Source organism: Poecilia mexicana, unplaced genomic scaffold (genome assembly GCF_051168715.1).
Source record: "Poecilia mexicana isolate PSO_F unplaced genomic scaffold, ASM5116871v1 scaffold_7, whole genome shotgun sequence".
NCBI classification, from domain to species: domain Eukaryota; kingdom Metazoa; phylum Chordata; class Actinopteri; order Cyprinodontiformes; family Poeciliidae; genus Poecilia; species Poecilia mexicana.
Window position 1 is genome coordinate 13,274,196 of NW_028263376.1, and position 23,873 is coordinate 13,298,068.

The 23,873-nt window shown below is 38.0% G+C and overlaps 1 protein-coding gene across 1 annotated transcript in view; it reads left to right on the forward strand.

The window, feature by feature from the left end:
* The first annotated feature begins 362 nt into the window (after positions 1–362).
* Positions 363–23,873, forward strand: part of cntn3a.1 (contactin 3a, tandem duplicate 1) — a 90,830-nt gene continuing 67,319 nt past the window's right edge. The window contains exons 1-3 of the mRNA XM_014991357.2: positions 363–1,309; positions 9,241–9,385; positions 22,344–22,476. Of these exons, the coding sequence (XP_014846843.2) occupies positions 9,331–9,385; positions 22,344–22,476 (188 nt within the window). The 5' untranslated portion in view covers positions 363–1,309; positions 9,241–9,330. The remainder of the gene's footprint in view (positions 1,310–9,240; positions 9,386–22,343; positions 22,477–23,873) is intronic.

Sequence of the window (23,873 nt, forward strand, 5' to 3'; positions counted from 1 at the left end):
TGGTAGGTTTGAAGTTGTCAAAAGCTGTTTCGATATTAAGACAATAGATTGAACACCACGCAGATGGCCACTTAAAGAATTGAATATCATTCAAAAATAACTCTGCTTTGAACTACTCCACAAGGTCATTCATTGATCTTCATGATAGTGTTGGTATCTAAAAGCCACCACCAAACATAACACATATATTGAGTGAGATGTAATTACACACATGTGAACTACAAGTTGCCCTGGATTTAATTTGTTTTTCAGTATTAAACTAGAAGGAGGTTAACAAAAATACTCTTAACACTCACCAGAACTTTATTTGTAAAAAAACAAAAAAGAATAATGAACAATAATGGACAGTTTTGCAATGCATAATGTTGGTGGGTCATGTAAATTCCTACTGAAATACCTGCAATTGGCTGTAATGTGATAAAAAGTGAAAAAAGTTCAATAGATGTGAAAATTTTGCAAAACATTGTATAAACTAATAAAGGGGGGATATTAGTTTGTAATTTTGGATTATTATTATTATTATTATTATTATTATTATTATTATTATTATTATTATTATTATTATTATTGATGATGTTGTTGTTGGTTTGTTAGTATTCTAAAGAAAAGTACTTTGCCAAATTTCTTCCATTACTTTCTTCTGGGTTAAAAAAAAAATGCATCAGTGGGTCTGGGTGTAGCCTGAAAAATGTGGTATGATCCCTCTTGTGGATCCACCTCTGATGTCCCGTGTGCCGCGCCGCCAGCTGCCGCACACTCACGCAGTTCTTACGGCTGCGTCCTGCTGCCGGAGCGGCACTCTCGGATCGGAGACCGATGCAAGTCAGACTGCTAACCCCGTCCAAAATAAAAGAAAAACAAATGTTATACGGTGAAATGTAAAGACATTTGGAAGCGCGGAAGTCCTCGTCTGAAGCCGCCACAGCGGGTTTGGCTTGTGGGTAACCCGCCTGCCTGCTTGCCTGCCGGCGATGCGAGCAGGACCGTCGGGGCAACCAATGCGTGTGTCGGAGGAGACGAGCAGGGCGCACTGGAAGGGAGAGCTTGGAAAGCAACTGTTTTGACTTCAAGAACAGTTTTCTTTTGATAATGGAAAGAAATGCTAGCCAACATTTTTAGTTAAAACGAGAGAAGAGTTCGAGGGAGCCGTTTGTCTGCGAGAGAAAAAAAACAGAAACAAAAAAAACTTAAAACTATCGCTTTGGATGAGAGCTGCGGGGCTGGCGCTGACAGGAGATGAACGATGCACAGTAACATGGATATACTGAAGGGGATAAGCATCAGCAAGCACCGCTGGAGATGTATTCCGGTAAACATTCAATGTCACTTATTCAATTCAACATTACTGCTCCAATGTTATCAGTTGTGTCGTGTGTGCATTTATCTAGAGCAGCTACAACTTCCCCTGCCTACAAACCTGATATTTTGAACATCAGTAGAATTGAAACGGCTAATATTATTATGCTTTGTTGAGTTAAAATCACACGCCAAGCTGCACATGGAGTAACTGGTGAATATTGCCCTCATGGTCATGCTAACAGGTTAAAATCCCAGCATTTTTTGCTTCCCATCTGAATGTGTCACAATATCTCATTAGTAATAATGACAATCTCTGCCTACCCTAATTGCTGTGCCCACCATTCAAAGCATGGAGCCTTTTTTTTCCCTCTGTAACATCCACCTACCAAGTCTTTTCTCATTTAAAACCCCTCTGGCAAAACTCATTGTCGTCTCTAATCCATGGGGGATTCGATTCACTCCAGTCTCATCATCGCTTCCTTTTCTTTGATTGCAGCCAGCTTGATTGCTTCAGATTGTCCAAAGTCCTTTTGACTCCTGCAAGTAGTGACTCTCCTGAAAATCAAATGTCCATATGTCTAAGAGGGATGTCTGAGAGGGAGCTTATAATTCTGCAATTAAGTAAATTGAAAGGAAACTGGATTTCTGACTGTGACATAATGTCTTTATTATAAAAGGCTGTAAACAAACAAACAAAGAAAGTTTGTATTATTTGCGCCGCACTTTGGTCAGCTGTTATGTTGTTAAGTGCTTTGGAGAAAAAAAAAGCAGGTTTGGTAAGGTAAGCATGGCTCGTGGTGTCTGATGTCTTAGCTTGACTATGTGCTCTGCAGTGAAATTACAATTCATTTTTCTTAAACTGGGTGGAATATTCACGCTGCGACGCATCTCCAAAGACTCATTATGAATGGACACGTTTCCGATGTCACTCGCTCAGAGAGAGGCAGAGGCTGAACTTGGAGTTCATTGTGCCTCACCGACTGCAGCCTGACGGTTGAAATGATGAGGAAAGAATTTGTGCATTGAATGAGGAGTTCAATTAGCTAACTCCAAAAACAATGTGAGAAGGACTTTTTTGAGAATTTGTTTTACTTCTCTTCAAAAGTTTATGAAGACTACCATCACAATGTCTTCAAGCAGTTTGGAAGATGATGTTGGTGTCATGGCTCTCTAAGCTTGTTATGGGTTAATTCACAATGTTTGAGTGAAATGCCTGTGGATTTATTTTAAGGCAACACCCAAACCAGACTAATTCCTTGTAATGCATGCAAATCTACATACATTAACCAGCATTTGTGGATCTCTACAAGTTTGGGTCAGGATTAGTTACCATAGCTGAAAAAAAAAAATGTCTTAAAGGCAAAGTCAATGTTATGGAGTGGCAGCTACAAAGAACTGATCTCAGTCTAAATAGAAAATATGTTAGCAAAACTGGAAAAGGTGTTTGAGGTAGACAGCTAACAAACCAGACTCAGTTATGCTAGTTCTCTTACTAGTAAAGGACTAAAATCCCTATTTTGAGACATTTCTGGAAGGATACCTAAAATATTACACTAAAGCCATACAGTTCAAAAGGCAATTCTATTGCCTTTGCTACAGTAGTGGGTCATTTAGTAATAGCTTGAAAGGAAGGATCCCTTCTTGAAAGGAAGAAGGGATGAGAGGAAAAAGTAGGGGCTAGAGGGGTGGGAGGTATGTGGGTAAATGGCCTGGGTTGCAAACTGAACCCTGGACAGCTGGATCAAGGATTACAGCTTATGTGTATGATGTCCCTGCTCTTCCTCTGAGCCATGTGTCACCCAGCAGAAAAGGTTTAGATTAATTTAATATCCGACAGTGAGAAAGAAGGTTTTGTCTTTACAGCGTATGTAACAGAAAACATTGCCGGGTGCTGATCCATGTCTTTCGGCATTTAGGACCAGCTGTGCATTCTTCTCTTAAGCGCACTAATGCTAACTTACACTTCCATTTTTCAGTTGTATTTAGATTACGTATTGTAAACTAATTAGTGTGCGAGCACTGGGTCAATAAGAAAAACAGTACCAATTGAAAACAATTAGCGCGCTCGCTGAATGAGAGCGTATGATTATCTCAGCTGAGTTTCATGACTTTGTGCTTGGTATTTCTCTTGTGTGATCTTGTTGGCAGATAAACAAACAGACAAATGGCAGTGAAAACATGCCTTGGGGGAAAAAAATGCCACCACAAAAACAAAATCAATTTTGGGTTGTGGAAAGAATGGGCACCATTTGGTAGTCTTCAGGGAAATAACAGAAGAGAAAAGTGAAGAGATATACTGGGGAGAAACAAATCTCCTTTTAAATAAATGAACAATAGTTAACAGTAAGTGATATTGCTTACCTTTTTAAAAAAATGAAACTTTGACCGATCTAGACCAAATAAACTTTATATAAGGCTTGGGCCAGTATGATATTTTCATGGTATGATAACCGTAAAGTAAAAATAAAATTTTTCGATTGTCATACTGAAAAATCCTAAAATGAATGTATTATTTGATCTAATTAGCTATTCAAAACCAAAAGACATTTATTATTTTCAACTTCTGCACCATTACATAACATATCTATTACTAATATTGTGGCATTTTGTCTATGACATTGTATTTCTTGTAAGGGATTGAAAACTGTAAAAGGCCTCTTTCAGCCAGCTGTCCACCAGTGCACAGCAACAGGCAGTGCTGTATAACTCTATTCCTCAATCATCTGAAAATCCTGAATTCACTCCACAGCTTTCTTTGGTCTGTAATTAAAAATGACTTTGACCTGTACGAATGGTTTGGCAGAAATTGTTAGTTTTTGAAACCATAACTTTTTAAAACCTTGATTAGCCTTAAACTGGAGACCAGATCATGCACACTAGACACAGAGCAATACTCTTAGCTTTTTAGAATATATTTCAAGGGTTTTGATCCCACAAGACAACTGTTAGTCATTTGTAACATAAGACTTCTGAAATATGCCATTTGTGAACAAATGTCAAGTATTTGTTCATTTGATTGCATTGCGACCTACTTGGGTTATTATAACCAGCAAGTGCTGCATCCCGAACTTGCATTTGCAAATATTTATCTCCCTCTGTAAATCCTCTATCAGGTTTAAGTTGGGCCTTTTCGTGATACAGTTACTATTACTTCTAGTCAAAATAAATGTGTTTGTAAAATTAAAGAACTTCTTCAAGCCTCTACAAACTGAAACCTTAAAACTAAATCAGCGACCGGCATCCGGACTTCATACAATCGCTGCTTTGTTTACATTTTTTAAGTAAATGTGTGCACTCTTGCTCTGTTCTGCAACTGCAGAGTTAAATACATGTAGTCTCAGGCATATGTCTGTGGAAACACATACCAGAGTTGACAGGTGGTTGTTATAGAGGCTACAAGTAGTGCAATTTCTGATCAGTAATATCACCACTGGCTTTAGATGGTGTCTAATAGCCTATTATTTGCTGTGCCTAAGAAGTTCTAATAATGCTTAAGGTGAGATAATTATTCCTTTATATTGTTTACTGTAGGCTCCCTAATATGTTTGATGCCACTTTATTCTCTGCATTTGGATCACAGGTGTTCAGATGGTGACGCTTGATGCAACCGTCTATCAGCTAACTTAAATGTTCTTATTTCAGTGTTCGGAATGAGCTCTCCTGTGCATAACTTCTGAAGTCTTGTCAAAAACCTTCCAGACTGAGGTTTGAAATGTTGTGGAGGAAGCAAGAGAGCAGGAGGAGCTGCTCGATATATCTCTGTTGCTCTTGTCACAGGGGAGATTGAGAAGAGCGCTTTGGTGGCGTGCCCCTGGTGTGGGCTGGAGAAATGAAGAAGTTGGCATGTGTTATGTCATGCCTCCGGCTTGTGTGCTTACATCAAAACACTATTAGTCTCTTTGTCTTGTGCCACTACTTGAGCAAGACTTTTGGCTGAGGAATATATTGGCTCCGCCTCAGCTCCCCCGGTGCTCTGCATGCGAGGAAGGAAAACGAATATATTGACTAAGTAAACCTTTAGCTTAAGAATGTATTTGAATTCGGCACTATACAAAAACGAATTCTTGGAAGAAGGAAGCATCTTTAAAATCGGTTAACTGAATTGAAACTACAGGCAGAATTTGTGTGCAGATTTGCAAAAAAACAAAAAAAAAAGAAAAGCCATAGCAGACACATGTAATCTGAAGCATAATAGCCTCTTTGTTGCTGTCTTTGTGTGTTTGTCTTAAAGATTGCAACAGCTCCAATGTTTTTGGTAAATCAGAATATACAGGATTAGGAAGACGTCTTTTGTCCCTGAGACAAAATGAAAAAAAAAAAAAATCACTCATCATTGAAAAGGAATGTGTGGGAAAACATGATCCAGCATGCGATCAAATGAAGTTACAGGACCGTTGATTAAAGATGCAGCATTGTGTTCTGGGTTGTTTTTTTTTTTTGGCTCTTGTCTTGTTTCTTGCAGAGTGTAGGAGTCTGGCCTCATTCATGATTCAAAGCTGGCGGGGTGGGTGTGATTGTGAGTGGGATGCTCATGCGTTTGTGCTCAGTGTGAACTTTATCTTCATCTGGGCTCCGCAGGCAAATAGGACCTGCAGTACAAGACCTGTTAATACACTTTTGAGCCCTGACACAATTGATGGTGACTGAAAGACGGGGCGTAGTGATCAGGGTCAAATCAGCTGACAATGCTCTCAGCTTTTGTGGCAGGCTGAATTAAAGTCTGTGGTTTATCAGCTCCAGCTGGTGCTGTCAGAGGAATAGAGGGCAAGAGATATCACTCTTACAACATGGGACACTTTAAAGATTTTTCTTTGTCTCCAAGAATCAGAGGCTTCTGCAGGAGCAGCAGCTTTTGCCTTTCCTCAAAAGGTGAAGAAGGATGCAATGTGTAGTTTTTATCTGCATGCTCTCAATAGTTTTCTCTATAGCAGTGATTCATTTATTCATTGAAAGTAAATTAGTAATTAATTTATAGAGTCTGTATTCATTTTTATTTCATGTTTTTGTAATCTTAACTGAACAATCTTGAGTCCTGCTCTGCCTCTAGTGAGGTTTTTTTTTAAAGTGCCTTGCAAAACGATTGATATTTTCTGTATTTTTTCACATTTTATGACATTATGACCACAATCTGGATCTCATTTTAGGATGAGTTGGAAATGGGGTTAATTATTTAAAAATATATATCTTAAGCATGTGAACGTGTCATGTAACATTCCATTATGTACCAAGTTATGGCTGGTAAACAAAACTGAAATGCCTGACGACAAGAACTTGAATCAAAGAAGCTGCCACTTTACAATGCTGGTCATTGGTAAAATGATCAGTCTCGCACTATACTGTCAAAATATGGATGTAAATTTGTTGCTTTTAAAAGAAAAATACATGAAACAAAAACATGTGACTACTGAGAAGTATATTTTAAAACTTAAATTGAGTGACTTAAGCTGTGGAAACTTTCATGGAAACATTATCCAACAATTCACCATAACAAAGAAAAATCTTTTTCTTCAGATGTAATTTACAAGCATAATTTGGGTTTTCCCCAGTTGTCTAAAACCATGCTAATCTTAGTAGTATGCAAATGGCTAATAACAACGTGTCCCTCTAATTATTCTTGGACCTAGAAAATAGCAATAACACTGATAATCCCAACTGGTGCAAGACATAAAAATTTGATCTGATTGAATCTTGAATCTCACATGGTGAATTCAGTGCATGCAAATACTGTGCATCATATCCATTCGTGGATAGGCAGATTTTTTAATTTATTTTTTTTATTTTTTTGAACGTCACATTTAAATGCAGCATAGTTTGTTCAGTCTGGGAGGAAACAGTCGAGCCTGGACTGCCACTTTAGCCTGACTGATATCCCATTTCTCAAGTTTGGACTATTTCAGCGACATGAAAGCGGTTGGAACTTGAAAGGCAAAGTTTGAAAGCCTTCCCTATCATTAACTTTCATCTCGCACGGCAAACAAATGGGAGAATCAGCCTGCGATAAAAGTGAGCCATCGGTCTTGTCACGAGCACTTAGGGCCACGGGGGTAATTAATTTGTATTGAATAGGAAGTCAAATACTGATGCGGACACTCCCAGACTCCCCTATCATCTTAGTGCTGAGCTTCCTTGGATCAAAAGGATTTCTTTCTCTTCCCCCACCCGCCTGCCAGCCCCTGCAGCCTGATGTCTTGTCTCAGGACTTGCTGAATAATAGAGATCAAGGGATTGCTGTCAGAGGCCAGCAAATATGAATGAAGTGTCATGGCAGTTCACATATTCCGGCAGAGTTCACTTGTTTTGGTGTCAAGAGTGGATAAATTAATATTAGATGACCAAACGGTAAAACATTTACATCCCTGACAAAACAATTACTATAGCAGATCCTGAAGACGCGGCTTTTATATACGTGTGTGTGCAACAAATCACAGAGACAGCTCAATGCGCAAACCGACGTGACACCTACGCATCTACATTACCAGAGGAAATGCATCTCACTTAATTTCTACACATATAAATATCAGGCATCATTAAAAAAAATGCATATGTTTGATGTTACAAATAAAGCTTTGCTGAATTTCCAGATTTCCATATATATATTATTATTATTATTATTATTATTATTTTTTTTTTTCCTCTTAAATGCATTTTGCAAAGTAATTTATTCAGCGCGTTTCACAATGATTCCCTCAAAGGCGGAGAACTCCAAAAATATCCAGGAGCAGAAGAGGGGGATTTGAAGTCTTTCTGTTTTATTATTAAAAGCCAACAGTTACTCATGACATTTGCATCCTAATAACTGCAAGATAAGTTGGAACTAAGTTGGCACTCTAAACCTAATCTCCATAATGAGATTTATAGGCGAAAAAAAATTATTTTTTTTTGCTACTTTTAATGCTACAGGCAGGAAAGAGGGGTAGTGTGTGCAAACGTGTCAAGGGAGGGTGTTGATATACTCACATAGGCATCAGTATGCTCTGTCATGCCTTTCAGTGGTGCAAAGATAGGAGGCGTGCAGATAACTAGGAAAGTATGAAGGTATAATCTTTCAGTTGTCCCCTGTTTCTCTCTGTTTTCCGACCCTGGCCTCTTGATAGACTATGCTGTGCGTTCCTGTTAATTCCTTCTTCTCATTCATTTCACTGTGCTGGTGGTGTGTGTTCAGAGACAGCTCCACCATCAGTCAGTTAAATGTACCAAGGAGAGCCGGTTTGAACAAAGGCAATTCCTAATTTCCTCCCATCGCGCTTTCTCTCTTTTATAATCAGCTTCCCATAACCAAACATTTGTCTGCATCTTTACCAGGGAGAGAATCTTGGCTATCAACATGTTGGAAATATTTAGATAAATACAACCAGATCCCTGCTTATCACTCAGCGGGGTAGGAGCGGCTCTCATTACTTAATAACATTTTTGTTTGGGGAGGGGGCTGTGTTCGAGGTAAAGCCGAGATGAATTACAGCAAGGTCCTTGAGAGGAAAAAAGATAAATAAAAAAATCAATTGGAAGTCTCCAAGGGAGACTAGAAAATGGTTTTGGTCGACATACAGTCAGCTCTTTATATCAAAAATACATAATCCGGCTGAGACGGATTCAAGGAGCCGGCGCAGTGCTTTATTACATGCTAGGGTTGTGTCTGACAGCCGGGGCTGACTTTTGTTTTGTCTCAGCAGGTTTACGCTAAAGAGGGCAGTCCCTTTATGCTTCTATTGAAGGCAGGATATCCATTCTGCAATATTAAACTTACATAAGCAAACTTCGCAGCCAGCGCTACGAAATATCGCGTTATGTGGCTGCGAATATAACATCTTATTACTCGCAAAGTTTTCACGATCCGCTTCACGTTCGTCCTATTTCAAGGAATTCACGTTGCTGTCCTTGTTGATGAGGCCGCTGGTTGTGACTCACTAATACTTCCCTGCTCCTTTTCTTTGTGTCTGACAGATGAACAGTGAACATTACTGGGGAGGACAAAGCCAGAATTCTATGCACATGTGATTGGATCTGAGCTTGCTCTGACCTGAGACCATTAAAATGGAGTTGCTATGGAAACTCATAGTGCTGCTGTCATTGGCGAAGTATCTGACAGGTAAGCCTCCCAAGCACACTATTTGTCCTGTTGTTTGTTTTGTGGACGCTTGCAGAACCTCGGGATAGAAAATCTTCACATTTTGTCACATTACAACCACAAACTTTAATGAACTCTCTTAGACCATATGCATATATTAAGTGACTTATGAAGGCAGTTTATTGCAATGGGTTTTATTTAAGGGCATGAGAGTAAAGGAACTACAGTGTCAATTTTCAGATTGTTATTTATAAAAATTTTGAAAACGAGATAAATAATTTTCCTTCCACTTCACAGTTATGTTCCACTTTCTCTGTTGGTCAGCTATATCGAAAATCAAGAGGTGGGAATTCTTTTGCAAGGCAATGCACCTTTTTTTTTGTTAAATCCTACAGGTTTGAAATTTTTATAAAAGAAGAAATATTTGATCTCTACACACACACAAAAAAAAAAACAGAGATGAAAGCAACTATTAAAGACTTTGAAAAAGGTTAACACCCTTAAAGTGTGAGGCTTGGGTGGGGGCCTCTCCTTTTTAGAAGGTCAGTTCTGCTGAATTGCAAAGCTGCCCAGTCTCCGTATCTGAGAGACAACCACCATGCAGCAGTGGACTGTGCAGCCATTAATTCTAAAGAGCGCCTCAATTGTTTTCCTAATTGAGACTGTACTGGTCGTGGTACAGAAATCTTGTCATTGATCTGGGTTTTAATGAGAGACCTAATTTTCCTCCCTTTAGAAGCTGTTCGGGGTCAAACACGAGTTCTCCTCAGACCGCCAGCTCCTGGAGTTGAGAACGAGATGAATAAGAGCTTTACTGCATGAGCAAAGTGTCTTGAAAGAAAGACTTATCTTTTCATGTTGCCTCGTTCAAAATCGGCGACTCCTCCTCGTGGCTGGGACCGAAAAAATAATTACTCTGCGTGCATGTGAGAGCTGGTGACTGTGGCTGGCTTTGTATGCGTTCTTTTTCCTTAAAGCGGCACCTAAATCTGCATATGTGGCAATTAGCACAGCTTATCGCTAAATCTGAACACATCACTAGATGTCTGATGAGGCTTTCCTCTGGAAATTGCTGCCTGCTGGATTATCATCTGCACTACAATTCGAGATCAGCGAGTTTTATCCAGCTTAGCGATTATTTTAACTACGCAGACGCTGGACGTTGATCAAAACATACCATAAACCTGCCTGTTTTTGTTTCAGAAAAAGGAAAAAAAGAACTGCTTCCATAAGGCTATTCACACCTACTTTCTGTGTTAAGCCACAAAATCTAATCTTGCAGTCATTAGTGGCACAAATCAATGCCGTGGTTATCAATTTATAGCAATTTGGTGCTTGACAGTGGAACAGAGGTTAAATTGTTTCTGCAAAGCATTGTGCTGCCCAGTCCTTGTCTCGCTCTTGAGGCTGATGCTCAGCAGAAACACATAGTTACTGAGCATTAATATTCAGTGTGGGCTTCCATTACATGTGCTCTACTTACAAGGAAGTATGTCGCAGTATAACCCTAGACGTCTGAAGCCTCTGTCTGCAGCAGAAGGGGGAAAAAAAATGATGAAACACGTCAAATGTTCTACCGTGTGCATTTTGCAAAGGGCCACCGTGTCAGGTTTTTTAACTTGGCTTTAGGTTATTTATCCGCAGAGTGAGGTGTTGTTCTTTTTCTTTCTTTCTTTCTTTTTTTTTTTACAGACAGTGGGCATTGGCTGTGTGTGTGGGCATTCGAGTTGAGGGGAAACCATTCCCAAAGCGAGTTCATGTAAAGTTAACCACCTCTTCTCTAATTCCTCTCTGAGGGTCTGAACTGCCTGAGGCAGGGGTGTCTACTACGTGTGTGAATGAGTGAGTGGAGCAAGATGGCACTGGGGCAAAGGGGAGGATGCTGTTTGTAGCCACAGATGCTGCATCACTAACCTGCAGAGAGGCTGCTGTCTTCTAGCCCTGAATCGGTTGTTTGGATTTGGAAAAATAATACACTAATCTGCAAATGTCTATGTCAAAGAAATGATGTATGAAAATGTGAGATTATTTTGTGGCACCTTACAGGAGTATTTATAGCACTTGCAGTTTCTGACCACTTATAAAACCTTATTGTTTGGGCTTTGTTGTAGAGCAACACAAAGTTCTGTGCAACTGTGAAGTGGGGGGAAATCGATACAAGGCTTTAAAAACACATTTTGCAAATAAAAAACTACAAAGCTTTTTATTCTTTGGTCAATACGGTACAAATAGCTTTTGCTGCACGTCTTTAGGAGCATAGCTGTGAAATATTAGAGCATTTTTCCTTGCAAAGCAGCTGATGTCAGTGAGAGTGGATGGACAGCAACATTGATTTTCAACTCATGCCATAGATTCTCAATTAGATTTAAGACATTTGGACTTTGCCAAAACGTCCATAATGCATAACAGTGGTCTGGTCAACAAATTCTCTACCTGAACTGTTGATCTCTGCAGCGGCTTCACTTTTTCTGTGGGCCTCTTGGCTGCTTTTCTGATTAATGATAGTCATATCTTGGTAGCTCTGAAATTGCACTTTCCATCTCCAGAACATGGATTATTGATTTTATATCCTAACATTGATTTAAGGTTTTCCAAAATTGGATCCCCGACCTCTCTGGTGTTGCTTTGTCTCCATGATGGTCCTTATTTACTGTGTTTTTTGACCGACCCCAGAGGTCTTTAAAAAAACAGCTGTATTAACGACGAGATAAAATAACACACCTGGACAATATTTTCGCAGCAATATTTTCGGTGTAAAAATGGCGCAAGAATGCCAACTTTTGGATTCAGTTTGTGTTTGTAAGTCCGGGCGGTGTGAATAATTTTGCAAGTTTGAATTTTCATTTGAGTAACTCCTTATAACAGTGTAGATGTCAGGTATCTGATCTTAGGCATAGAGCAAAGTCTGTAAAAGAAATACAGCACATTGTATCCAACCTTCTTGTAATGAAAGACATTGATTTAAATGCTGTTTTCTAAAGGCTCAGTGAATTTTCCGAGCGGTTGGGTAAAATAATTGGAAGAAATCACATAAGGGTACAATTTTGGCTGGCAAAATTGGAAACAAAAACATAAACATATTACCCAGAATTGCAGCTGAGGCTCTTAACAGCAATCAAAAGTTTTCTTCTCTCTGAATAAATAACGGTGGAAAAAAAAAGAGAAAAAAGTTCACATTTGCTGAAATGGGTATAATTAAATTACGCTGTGTTTTGATGTGCGGAAACAAAAATCTTAAGAACACGAAACCTGAGAAGTTGACTGATATAATTAGATGATTTTATGAAACTACTCTTATGTGATGAGGTGATTTTTTTTATTTTTTTTGGTTAGTCAGAGAAAAAAGGGAATCACAGCTCACAGAGCTCAGGTGTTTGGAGATATTATCCTACCTTCCATGAGAATGAAAACAACAACTCATTTCTATGATTGAAAACCTTTCGGTGTTTTGGTGTTGCATATATGTCACTTATTTCAGTGGAATGACAATATTATTGGAAATCCCTGATTAAAATTAAATAAACTCACACTCCAATATCACTCCAATATCATTTAGAGACAAAAAGTGTGTCGAGTTAGGAGTGATTCCAGCCAAGTAGAAGTGTAAAACTTGCATGCACTGTAGATATGGACCCCGTCCAATCAAACATTAGTATCAGTGTCTATTCTCGGATCAGATATTGGGCTTAAGCCACCTACAGCGACTGAGAAGAGAGAGCTGACTGCGCTTACGTTCTGGACCTCATTGCATTCAAGGTTCCTCTTTCTCAGTCCATTTTGTGAATTGATATTTAACGTGAACACATGCACGGCAAGTCCACTTGACCCTTCGTTATCGATCATATAAGTAGACATGAATCTACTGCAAGAACTGCAGCTTCGTAACTTATAGTGCCAGCGTAATTCATTCATTCTTAGCATATACAACTGTGGATTTTCTGGAGGAGGCAGATCTTGATTTTCACTCCGAAATTTCCAAAACACTGCGAACATTTTCAAATCCAGCATGTTCCATGTCAAGGTTGAGACCGTAAAAGCATAAAATAGATAAAACGGAACAAAATGCTGTACTCTGTTCACCCTTACTGTTATCTGTCTAACTTTTTCTCTCCCACACAGTGGGTACAGTGCTTGTGAAAGCCGCTCACTCTTTTTCTTTTCTTGCTTTTACAGATCAGTCATGATCAATAAAATGTGGCTTTTTGAGGAAAAAAAATTACAAATAAATCCTCTTTAATGTCACAATAAAAACTGTTTTATGCAAAATGATGACAATTAATTAAAAAATATGAAACACAAAATACGTGATTAACAAACTTTTCTGCCACTTCAAGTCAGTATTTAGTAGATGCACCCTTGGCTGCAAATCACAGCGTGGATCTGTGTAGATAGATCTCAAATAGACTTGCACATCTAGACGCTACAATTTACCAGCATTATTTCTTGCAAAACTGTTCAAGTTTTGTCAGGTTGTGTGGTTGTGCTCCGGATCATTCTCTTTGTTGCCTTTCGGCAAACTCTAGTCAAGGTTTTATTTGAGGTTTCTTCCAACCACTTTCCCATAAAACTTTTACAGGTGAAGAACCTGGGCAACAATTGTCTGCAGAGTTTCTCTCATCTCGGCTGCTGAAGCCTGTAACTCCTTCAGTGTGGTCAGAGACCTCCTGCCGTCCTCTCTCGGGCCTCCTTCTTGTGGGGTCACTGCGAGGACGGCCTGATCGAGGCAGACTTACAAGTGACATATTGCTTCCATTTCTTGATGATGGATTTAACTCAACTAGTTTTGGCAGATGTGAAGACGTTTTAAATAGGTTTTTGAAGTTTTGCATGAATTAAATTGTATCAGACATCCTGCAGAACCTGATCTGATGTCTTAAAGCGCACAGAGCAACTGTTTACCCAGGCCCCATAGCAGGGAGGTGTCCTCAAAAAACCTGAAATGAAAACTGTTTTTGTTTGCGTTTGTTGATTTTCATAAAATTCTAATGAAATAATGACAGAAATAAATTCATCTGGGCTATTTTAAGTGGCTGAGCGAGTGAATTTTGTATTAACAAACATGTTTATGCAAAATGTTCTCTGAGGCCCGTATCCCTGTGCACCCGGATGAGTTAGATAAAAGTGATCCAAAAGGCAGCGGTGCTGGTTGAAGGAAAAAGTGATGTCTTTCCCCTTAAAGGGAAAATCAGGCTTTCAATTGAAAGCACAGAAAGAAATTACTCATTTCTTTGACAAGAAACTGAAGTAAAAAAAATAAACAATACACAGCCTGAGCTAATATCAGCAGCGGTGGTTTCAGAGTGAAGGCAGCATGTTTCCGCTTTATTCATCAACTTCAGAGTAATTTCCGCCAATCATTTGACACTGAGAAGTTGTGGAGCTAGCAATAAAAGCAGTTCAACTTTGTAGATGTTTCAGCCCTTTCCCGGTGATTAATCATGACACATTCCGTAGCAATGAATATCCTGTAACATCAGGAATGTGAAACTGAACGGAACAGACGACAGGAATCGTACTGATAAAGGAAAAAGAGATGCTGTCATTTGACAGAGGGCTAAAATGGTCAACTGGAGATGATTTTTGTTTTTTACTTGTCGGAAAGAGGGATGAATAACATAGACTAATCAAAAAATGGCATACATTTGAATCAGTCAATGCCTTTTAGAAACTTAAGTTTCTAAACTTTAACAAGAAAACAAAGTGATCAGGGAGTGCCATGTATCAGGAAGGCTCCCACTTATCATGAGATTATAAAAGAAATTAAGAAAAAAAAAAAAAAAAACGAAACATGTGGTCTTGCATACCAAATGGTTTATTGAATAGCAAACATATACATTATACATTTAACCTTTTGGCACCAGCGTAATATTGTGATGAAGCAAAACTTAATATCATTTCCTGTGAGAGTAGACCTAACAGCCTTGTAATTATTTCTATTAAGAGACAATTAGCAATAAAATAAAGACATTTAAAGACCTCATCAGTGGTTTTGGGAACATAAAGACCCATCAATGGACATTTACTGGAGAATAAATTCCTTCGTCATCTTTTTCCAACACTATTTTCAAAGTAGATTTCTTTAAACAGATTTCCAACACCAGCTAATGAGCTTCTTTTTTGCGCTAACACAGATAAAGATGAATGAAGCCTGGTCATTTGATTATTGTGCAGACAATTTGGCAGTTTTTCAATGCAGACTGTACACTAAGATCATATCATATACCATGGGAAAAAGTTTTGCTTGAGAGATAAGGATCAAGAAAGCTGGTGCAAGATGATTCATTCAACGCTCAGAATTTCATTCTTGAGTCCAGTGTGGGAAAACATTGTTGTTCACACAGAGTGAAACGACAGTCGGCCAAATATATCACGTTCTAATTTAAAAATGATGTTATTTCTGTGTCGCATCGCGTTGGCTTCAGTAATATGGATGCATCTTATTAAGAAATGGCTGTGAATCTAATGCAAGAGAAATTTGGGAGTTTGACACTTCCAACTCTTTTTTTTGTTTTCTTTAGCAAGAACAGATATGTGTGAACAGATGATGAGCCATGGTGCGCTTTTTTATTTATTTTTTTGTGTGTGAATTCATGTAACCACCGGAAACAATCATCACAGTTAACCACTTAATCATAAACCAGTGATACTGGTTTGTTCTCAGTTATATTTTTCTGTGATATTTATTAATGAATGTTTTTAATGACTAAAATGAAAATAAATAAGATTTTTTTTATCAATGGAAAAGCAACAACAAAAAGAAAAAGGGCATACTTAGCTCCAGCTTAGCTCCAGCCAAATGCCAAACATCACTTTGCTCTTGTTTCCTCAGCACAACCCTCAAAATGTAAAATAACATAATGAAAACAAAAATGAAGTATGTGCACCATGTGTAAGTAAAATAGGCTGTTGAAGCAAATATGTAAAACTCATTTCCTTGTATTATCTCAGCACATAAAAGTACCCAAGCACTGGTACACCTGGTGGGGGGGGGGAATAAATTATTTGATTTTAATATCGCTGTATAATTTAAAAAAAACCAAAGTATTTTGGACCTTTTATTAGTTTTTGTAGTATTTAATGAACAAAGGGCAAAATGCATTTTTTAAAATTACATTCATGAAAACAATTTAGAAAATAAATTTTTATTTTGTATTCGATTTTTATGAACATCACATGTATATTTAAGTGTTTTGGCTGTAATGCAACTAGATGATACATGTTATTTGCACAAGCAAATCTGCTCTGTGGTTTATAAAGCCATTTTGTACAGAGAACTATAAAAATTGCTTTAATTTGCTGTTCCTATAAAGGGAAGTGGGTGGAATCACTTCTGTTTCCCCAGTGGTCATTGCACTGTATATTACTGATGCAAAGGCTGTTATTGCAGTTGGGAAGCAATAGCTTTGATTAGCAAGAACAGTGGAACATGATTGGATATTGGCTTTAAGTGTTTCACATATTTCTTCATAATGGCCATGTAGCTAAAAGCCGGTGGCATAAATTTAGGAAGCAGCTTCGTACTGTTTCTGACATCCCAGCTGATTGTCAAGGGGAATAGTTAGTGTTTTCTAGTGCTTGGGCAAGCCCAGTCCACACACAATCCTGCATGTGATTGTTTCGTATCCATCACTCTAGAATTACAAAAATGCAGCGACCTTCTCCCTCAATCTCTGTACTGAAATGTATGCTGTCAATTTGCGAAGCAAGTTGCACAAATGCATCAAGGGTTCAGATAAATCTAAACCTTCTTTTCTTGAAACAACCAGGACACTGGGTCTGCCCCCACATTCATGTTTGGTGCTACCCAATAAGAGACCTTCAAGGTGAATCTTATCGGGACTAGACAGAGCAGAAAGATGCTTTAAAAGGCAAAACTGTCTTTTTTCATTTGATGTCTAAAACCTTAAGCTGAAACGAATTGATTCAGGGACTCAAAAGTGCTCCGTACCTCCCCCTCAGCTGATTCCTCGTGGGCCTGTTTATTCATGCTAAGGTAAGCTAAAGGAATCCATCTGCTGTCAGCTGGTATTGAATTTGAGATTAGTTTTTATTTCGACCTCTAAAACAGCTCGCTCTGCCTACAACTTGCCTCGGTGCCGAGTCTTGTTGTCCGATGAGCCTTGGAACGCACGCACATATCACCATCTGGCAGCAGGGGACAGATAAGGGTAGAGTTAGCCTTTTTTTTCCCCTCTTCAGACACTATTTCACAAAGACCTCCATTTCCGGCCTGTGGCATTGTGCCGTCAACCAACTGAGGGTTCCAGATCACTCCAATTCAGTGTCATTTTGTACTAATACATTTTGGAAAGTAGACAAATTTGTTATTTGGTATAAGCAGATATTCCCAGCACTCCTAAAACCTGATTGTGGATTCCCTTCTTGTTTCTGTATCATAAAATGCAGAGATGATGTGGTGTGGCACAGTAACTAAGAAGACACAATTTGACCAAAACACTGGGAGGAGGTTGTCGGGAACATTTAGAGAGTAAATTTTTAAAAAAAGATAAAGAAAACTAAGTTATTTATGAGCTTACAATGAAAAACTAGAGGTAAGATGAAAGGAGAGAAAACAGCAGGGAACCAAGCAAGAAGGCACACAGAGTACGAGTCCAGGAGCAAACAGGCATGGTAGCTGGGGAATGAACAGCAAGGAATAAATAAGCAGATGATGAACTGATATACAGAAATGAAGATTAAAAAACCCCCAAAAACCAGTATGCAACAAGACTTTATGGACACGATAAAAAGGAGAAAATTACCACAAATTACAAAACCAAAAGTCTTTTAGATCAAAGACCTGTAAAGAAATGGAAAATGAAAACATACCAGATAGTATACATAAAAGACAAAAAGAAAATAGCATGTGTTTAATAAGATGTGTTCAAATTCACAATTATTTTATTAACAGAATGAAAAAATAGGACCAGCAAAATACATGGATATAAAATTAAACACTTGACATTAAAATTAACAGACATTAAGTGAGATATTTTTGTTGTTATAAGTGATTGAAATATTACTAAGTTTATTTAGTTTATTTGTACAGTATGTTGTATTTATTTGTGCTTGTTTAATTTCATGGTAGAAATATTTTACTACGTCCGAAGTCGTTCAAAGAATCAATGTTGGTTTTGAGTTAAATTGCAGATGTCAAAGTTGGAGTTCTGTTTTCAGATTTTTCCATGTGTTTTTTTTTTTTTTCAGAATACATTTTATTTTCATTTATGTCCATCATAATAAAATTTGTTTTTGAAAAAGCCCACAAATAAACAAAAAATAGTGGAGTGCTTTTACTTCCAATCTAATTCTCTGATAACCTTAGACTTATGTAAACCAATACGGATGTTTTTGCCTTGATCTTTGTCACAACTGTGAAGCCATTAACTAGGTGTAGCCATTCTGCTTTAATTTTCATTGGAGATGGATTGAGAAATTGGCTAAGGACAGGAGTCTGATGAATTTCAGCATTGATAGCAACTTCGAACTATTATAAAAAACAAAACAAAAAAACCCCCATAAATGAATCGGCTACCAACACTTTTTAATCCTAGAGGTTCTGAAAACATGCAAAGGTTGAACGCTCAAAACAGCTTTGCCGTATTCAGCTCAGCCTTCCTGTTATCCACTGAAAGTTTGTCTTTCTCTTACTCTCTTAAAGCTGAAATGAACTGCTGAGGGGTCTCAACATGCTACAGCAAATAGTTTAATCATGCATCCTTCATTAGCTTCATCTGAGTTTCCCTTGATTTTATTGTAGTCAACTTACTACTGCTGTAAGTAGCTAACTTTACAAAAATCTTTCCTTAATCACAGAGAACTCCACGGAGATGAGTGTTGTCACTGTAACCTTGTAGCTCTTGCATATAGTGCGTACGTTGACCAGACAACTATTAGATAATGAGGTTTTCAACTATCAAATCACTGATCAGGACATATTGAGCTGAAATTGATCAGACTCCTGTCCTTAGCCAATTTCTCAATCCATCTCCAATGAAAATTAAAGCAGAATGGCTAAATTTGTACTTCCCTCCATCAGTGATGAAGGTTTTTTTTTTGTTAAAACGAAATAATTTCTCAGTTTACAATGACACATTTGTGATCCAGCTCATAATTGCCACAGGCTTTATCTCCCCCCTTAGGCTTTTGCATAGCAGGTGCTCTCTTCTCTCTTCTGGTGATCTGTCACTTCTTATTGCAGCTTGAAGAAAAACGCTTTGTATGACAGACGATGATAATTAGGTGGATACTTATTTTTACATTTTTTTCCCCCCCATTTGTCCTTGTGGAGAGAAATAATCTTTTTTCAGGGCTCCTTCTCAGACATCATCACAGATTTAAAAAAAAAAGGAGTTAATCTGAGTTTTGAGGTGAAAGACAGACACCCTACACCCCCGAGACTTGAAAATGATATCTGCCTCTCATACAAATGACTTTCTCTAACTGTTGAATATTTCTACTTTTGGGCTATTTAATAAATGCAAAAACTCTCTAACTAACCCAAATGAATTCCCTTTTCAGAAAGGATAGCTTTTATTTGTTGACTTCTCCTTAGGCAGCTCTTACACAGTGTCTGCACATGCATTTATTTGTATAATCCAGAAGCTGACCGTCAGGCACACAGCTAAATTTAATTGTATTCGAAAGCATGGAAAAAAAAAAAAAAGTTGAAATCTTGCCCACTGCTCTCTGGCATTTGTGCATGACCTGCAAAAATTGGGTTGCACGCTTGTGGGTTATAAATTTGAATTGTCTGTGAAAATACTTCCATAAAACTTTTTAACAACAACTTTATATTTAGATCTTTATGTTACAGTTTCCTAGTTACCAGTTGGCTACTCTGGGGCTTCGAAGATGTGGTAGATTTTAGAAATTAGTAGAAATTGTAGCAATAACCACCTACTTTAGATTGCATTAATGTACTCTAAATTTTAAATCTTACGTTTCAAAGGAGTTATAACTGCACTGAAATAGAAGAGCACATTTTTCACAATGTTGTGATTAAAATACAGTTAAAATAAGTATAATAAATATTATAGATGATATTTTCCCCCTATGATATTTCTGATTCATGTTCTAATAGACTCCATCCTTCTTATTAACTAAATGTAAGAATGGACTGAAAGCTTCTTTTATATGAAATAAAGCTTTAAGTTATGAAGAACCCACTTGGTTCTCAGGTGTCTAGAGAAAGGTTACTTCCAGTCTTATTTGAATAGCCCAAAGTGTCTAATATGTAACTTTAAGTGTAAAGAGCTTGAAAGGAGATCAAAAGGAGCTCAACAATTTGGAAGCCTCCTGGGCACAAAGCAAGTTGTGACTGAGATTAAAGAATTGGACAATAAACCAGAACCTAAGTTCTGTGAGAAGAGGTGCTGGCACTTTAGTCTTTGTTGGCTGGACAGATAGTCATCTTGGCAACAACAGCAGTTCTGCTTGCCCAAAGATCACTTCAAAAATCTAAATTGGACTGGCCTATCTTTATGTGCAGGTTTTTGAGATGTCCAGAGACTTCTCACTTTGAATTTAGAACTGGTCAGTGAGTATCTAAAAGATCACGGAGGTTTTAGCGATCAGTGCTGTTGTTTGTGCATGTCAGTGCACCACAGACGCTCAAATGCAAAAGGTTCCGGATGGAAAGTTTGCATGTAAAAAATGTGATTAATTGCAATAAAGTTTTAATACATTGAAATTGATTGTAGCCCTGACAAATGCTCATCAGAGCAAGCATTTAATGTTTTTTTTTGTGTTTTTTTTTGGATCTGGTAGAATAGTCATGTTGTATCTTTGGTGCTGTGTTCCCTTCTGCTTGGTGATTACCTCAGCTTTTGGTACATACAACACCGGAGACAATCTGGGTCAGATTTTGGATTTCTGAGCTAGATTGGATTAACCTTTACTATTAATGAAAATATATCAGAACTTTATTTCAATGCACAACTGAACTGAAGTTTGTTTTCTACACTATAAAGAATAGAACAGCTTGAAACTGGTTTGCAATGCTTATTTCTCTTGCTTTAATTTTGAGTGCTCTGACTTTGGTTGTTTCAATATATTATAATACTGGGTTGCTTAAAATTGTTAGACTTTGCTGCAGCTACACTACAGCTGAGAAGCTAAATGAAGTCAAAAATTATTGAATAGTTTTTACCATCCAATGCTGGATAATTTCATCGATGTACGACTTTATGGAAAAACAAAAATAGTTGAAGCAATTTTTTTGCCGAGCGCTATTCTGCACATTAAATGGAATTGCTTCATTAGATATGCTATGTAGACAGATTATGAAAACATCCAAGATGTGTTTTAAGTTGAGAAATAATGTTTTTGAGATAAATGTTTGATTTTGTCTGAAAAAGGAGATTATTTTGATTAATCTTCACGTGGTCTTAGCAACACTCAGGAAGAGTGCGGCAGATGTCACGGTCGGACGGTGGAGAAGTAAGAGGTTTTCCCATAAGGGAGCCAGTTCCCGAAACCACACACACACACACACACACACACACACACACACACACACACACACAAATCTTGTAAAAATGACCCCGCCATACCATGCACAGGGTATAAGGTTTGTGGTGTCCAAATGACCCTGTTTCATAGATTAAATAATAATAGTAGTAGATGAACTTTGTATTTTTGTGTTTTTATGATGTAAAGCTTCTTGAACTGCCTTGTTGATGAAATGTGCTACACAAATAAACTTAAAAGATAAATGGAAAAAATGTAAAGGGTCAAAATCCACAGGTTGGTTCACAATGTGGAACAATTATTTATTATTAATATTTTGTACCCCGTTCCTAATGGACCAGTTGTCAACTTGCAGCATTGTTATTCACATTTTTCCTCTTCAAGCCTCTTTCTCCTCGTCTTTCCTCTCTAAACATCCAGTGTCTGCAAACAGAGAGATGTTTGCAGTGCTTTTTCAGACTCTGCTGGAAATCAAATCTGACGTAGTCTTTGTCTGTTCTCCTCCCAGGAAGCGGAGTCCTGCTAAGGCCCGTATTCACTAAGCAACCAGGCAGTGTGGTGTTTCCCATTCAGCCTGGCGAGAATCGGAGAGAGGTGGTGTTTAGCTGTGAGGCCCAAGGACACCCGCCGCCCTTCTACAGGTAATGCCTGCAGACATGGCTTCATGCACGCATCGTGTTTGTTGTTACATGGAGGCTTCAGGTAATTCCTCAAGGCTACCAAGTGCAACATTTGCACTAACGGCCTGTAGAGATGGGATTTATTGCTTGAGGAAAAGTGGGGATTTGTGTACCATATGGCTCACAATGGCTTTCCGCCTGCAGAGCTTAGATTCACTCTCAGTGATGGTTAATAAAGGAATGACTAATTCAATCCCCCCCCTTAGTTATTGCTGTCTTGCATATTTACAATGGCAGTGAGGCATTGATGTACATAGTTTACCGAGAGCTTTCTGTGATACATACCAATATTGGCTAGTAAAATAAAAAAATGACCACAGACATGATGAGTCTGACATCTCCATGGCAATGTGATAATTTGGGGCTACTTTTGATTCTTCAGAACCCGGATGACTTGCTGGAGAGTTGATGGAACCATGCGTTCTGCTCTCCGACAGAAACAAAAACTGGATGAAAACATGCAGCTCTTAGTTTGTAATCTAAATTCACTGATTCACAACACCCCATCTTCTCTATATGGTTAAAAAAGAGAGAAGAAAATGAATGAAAATGAATGATTTGGAGTGGGCTAATCAAAGTCTAGAGTTAAATTGAATTGGCATGCCGTGGTGTAACCGCAAACAGGCTGTTCACACTGGAACACTCTCCAGGATGGTTCAATTTCCACAATTCTGCCAACAGTAGTAACACTGGTAACTATTTTTTCACATAGTTCTAGGTTTATTTGGATTGCCTTTTCTCTTTAATAAATAAATGATGATGAATGAAAATGCTTATTTCAAATTAACACACTTAAATATGTGATGAGATGTGACGAACATCAACAATACCACATGATGCGAATGAGGTGGGTCATGATGGTACAGAAAAAAAAAAATGTTGACCTGGTTTGGTGCATTGGACATGCCGTTAAAGCCCTCCAGCCACTGTGACCCTCAAAGATGAATGATTTCTTTTGCCAGAACAATGGCAATGACGAATGAGGAATTCTGACAAAATATAAATAAATAAGTATCTGTGTAACCTATAAAAGTATTATCCATCGCATTGGACTAGGTAGCTGTTGCTTTCCTGTCTGTATAATTAAATGCTGAATTTAAAAGTTGGCATTTATTGTGCGACAGGCTGAATTTGAGCATCACAATGTGAATGTGAATGCATTTTTAATGTGGTCAGTTTTACGATTAATGTGCAGAAAGTAACAATAAAAATGAAATTGAAGCACTCAAGTAGTTTCTTTTTTTACTGTTTTAGAAAAATTAAAACAGAAAGTGTAAATATTGTGCTGCCTCTCTGAGTTCAGTGTCTGAATTTGTCCAAATGATTTATAACTAATGCTTCAGTGATCCCAGTATGTA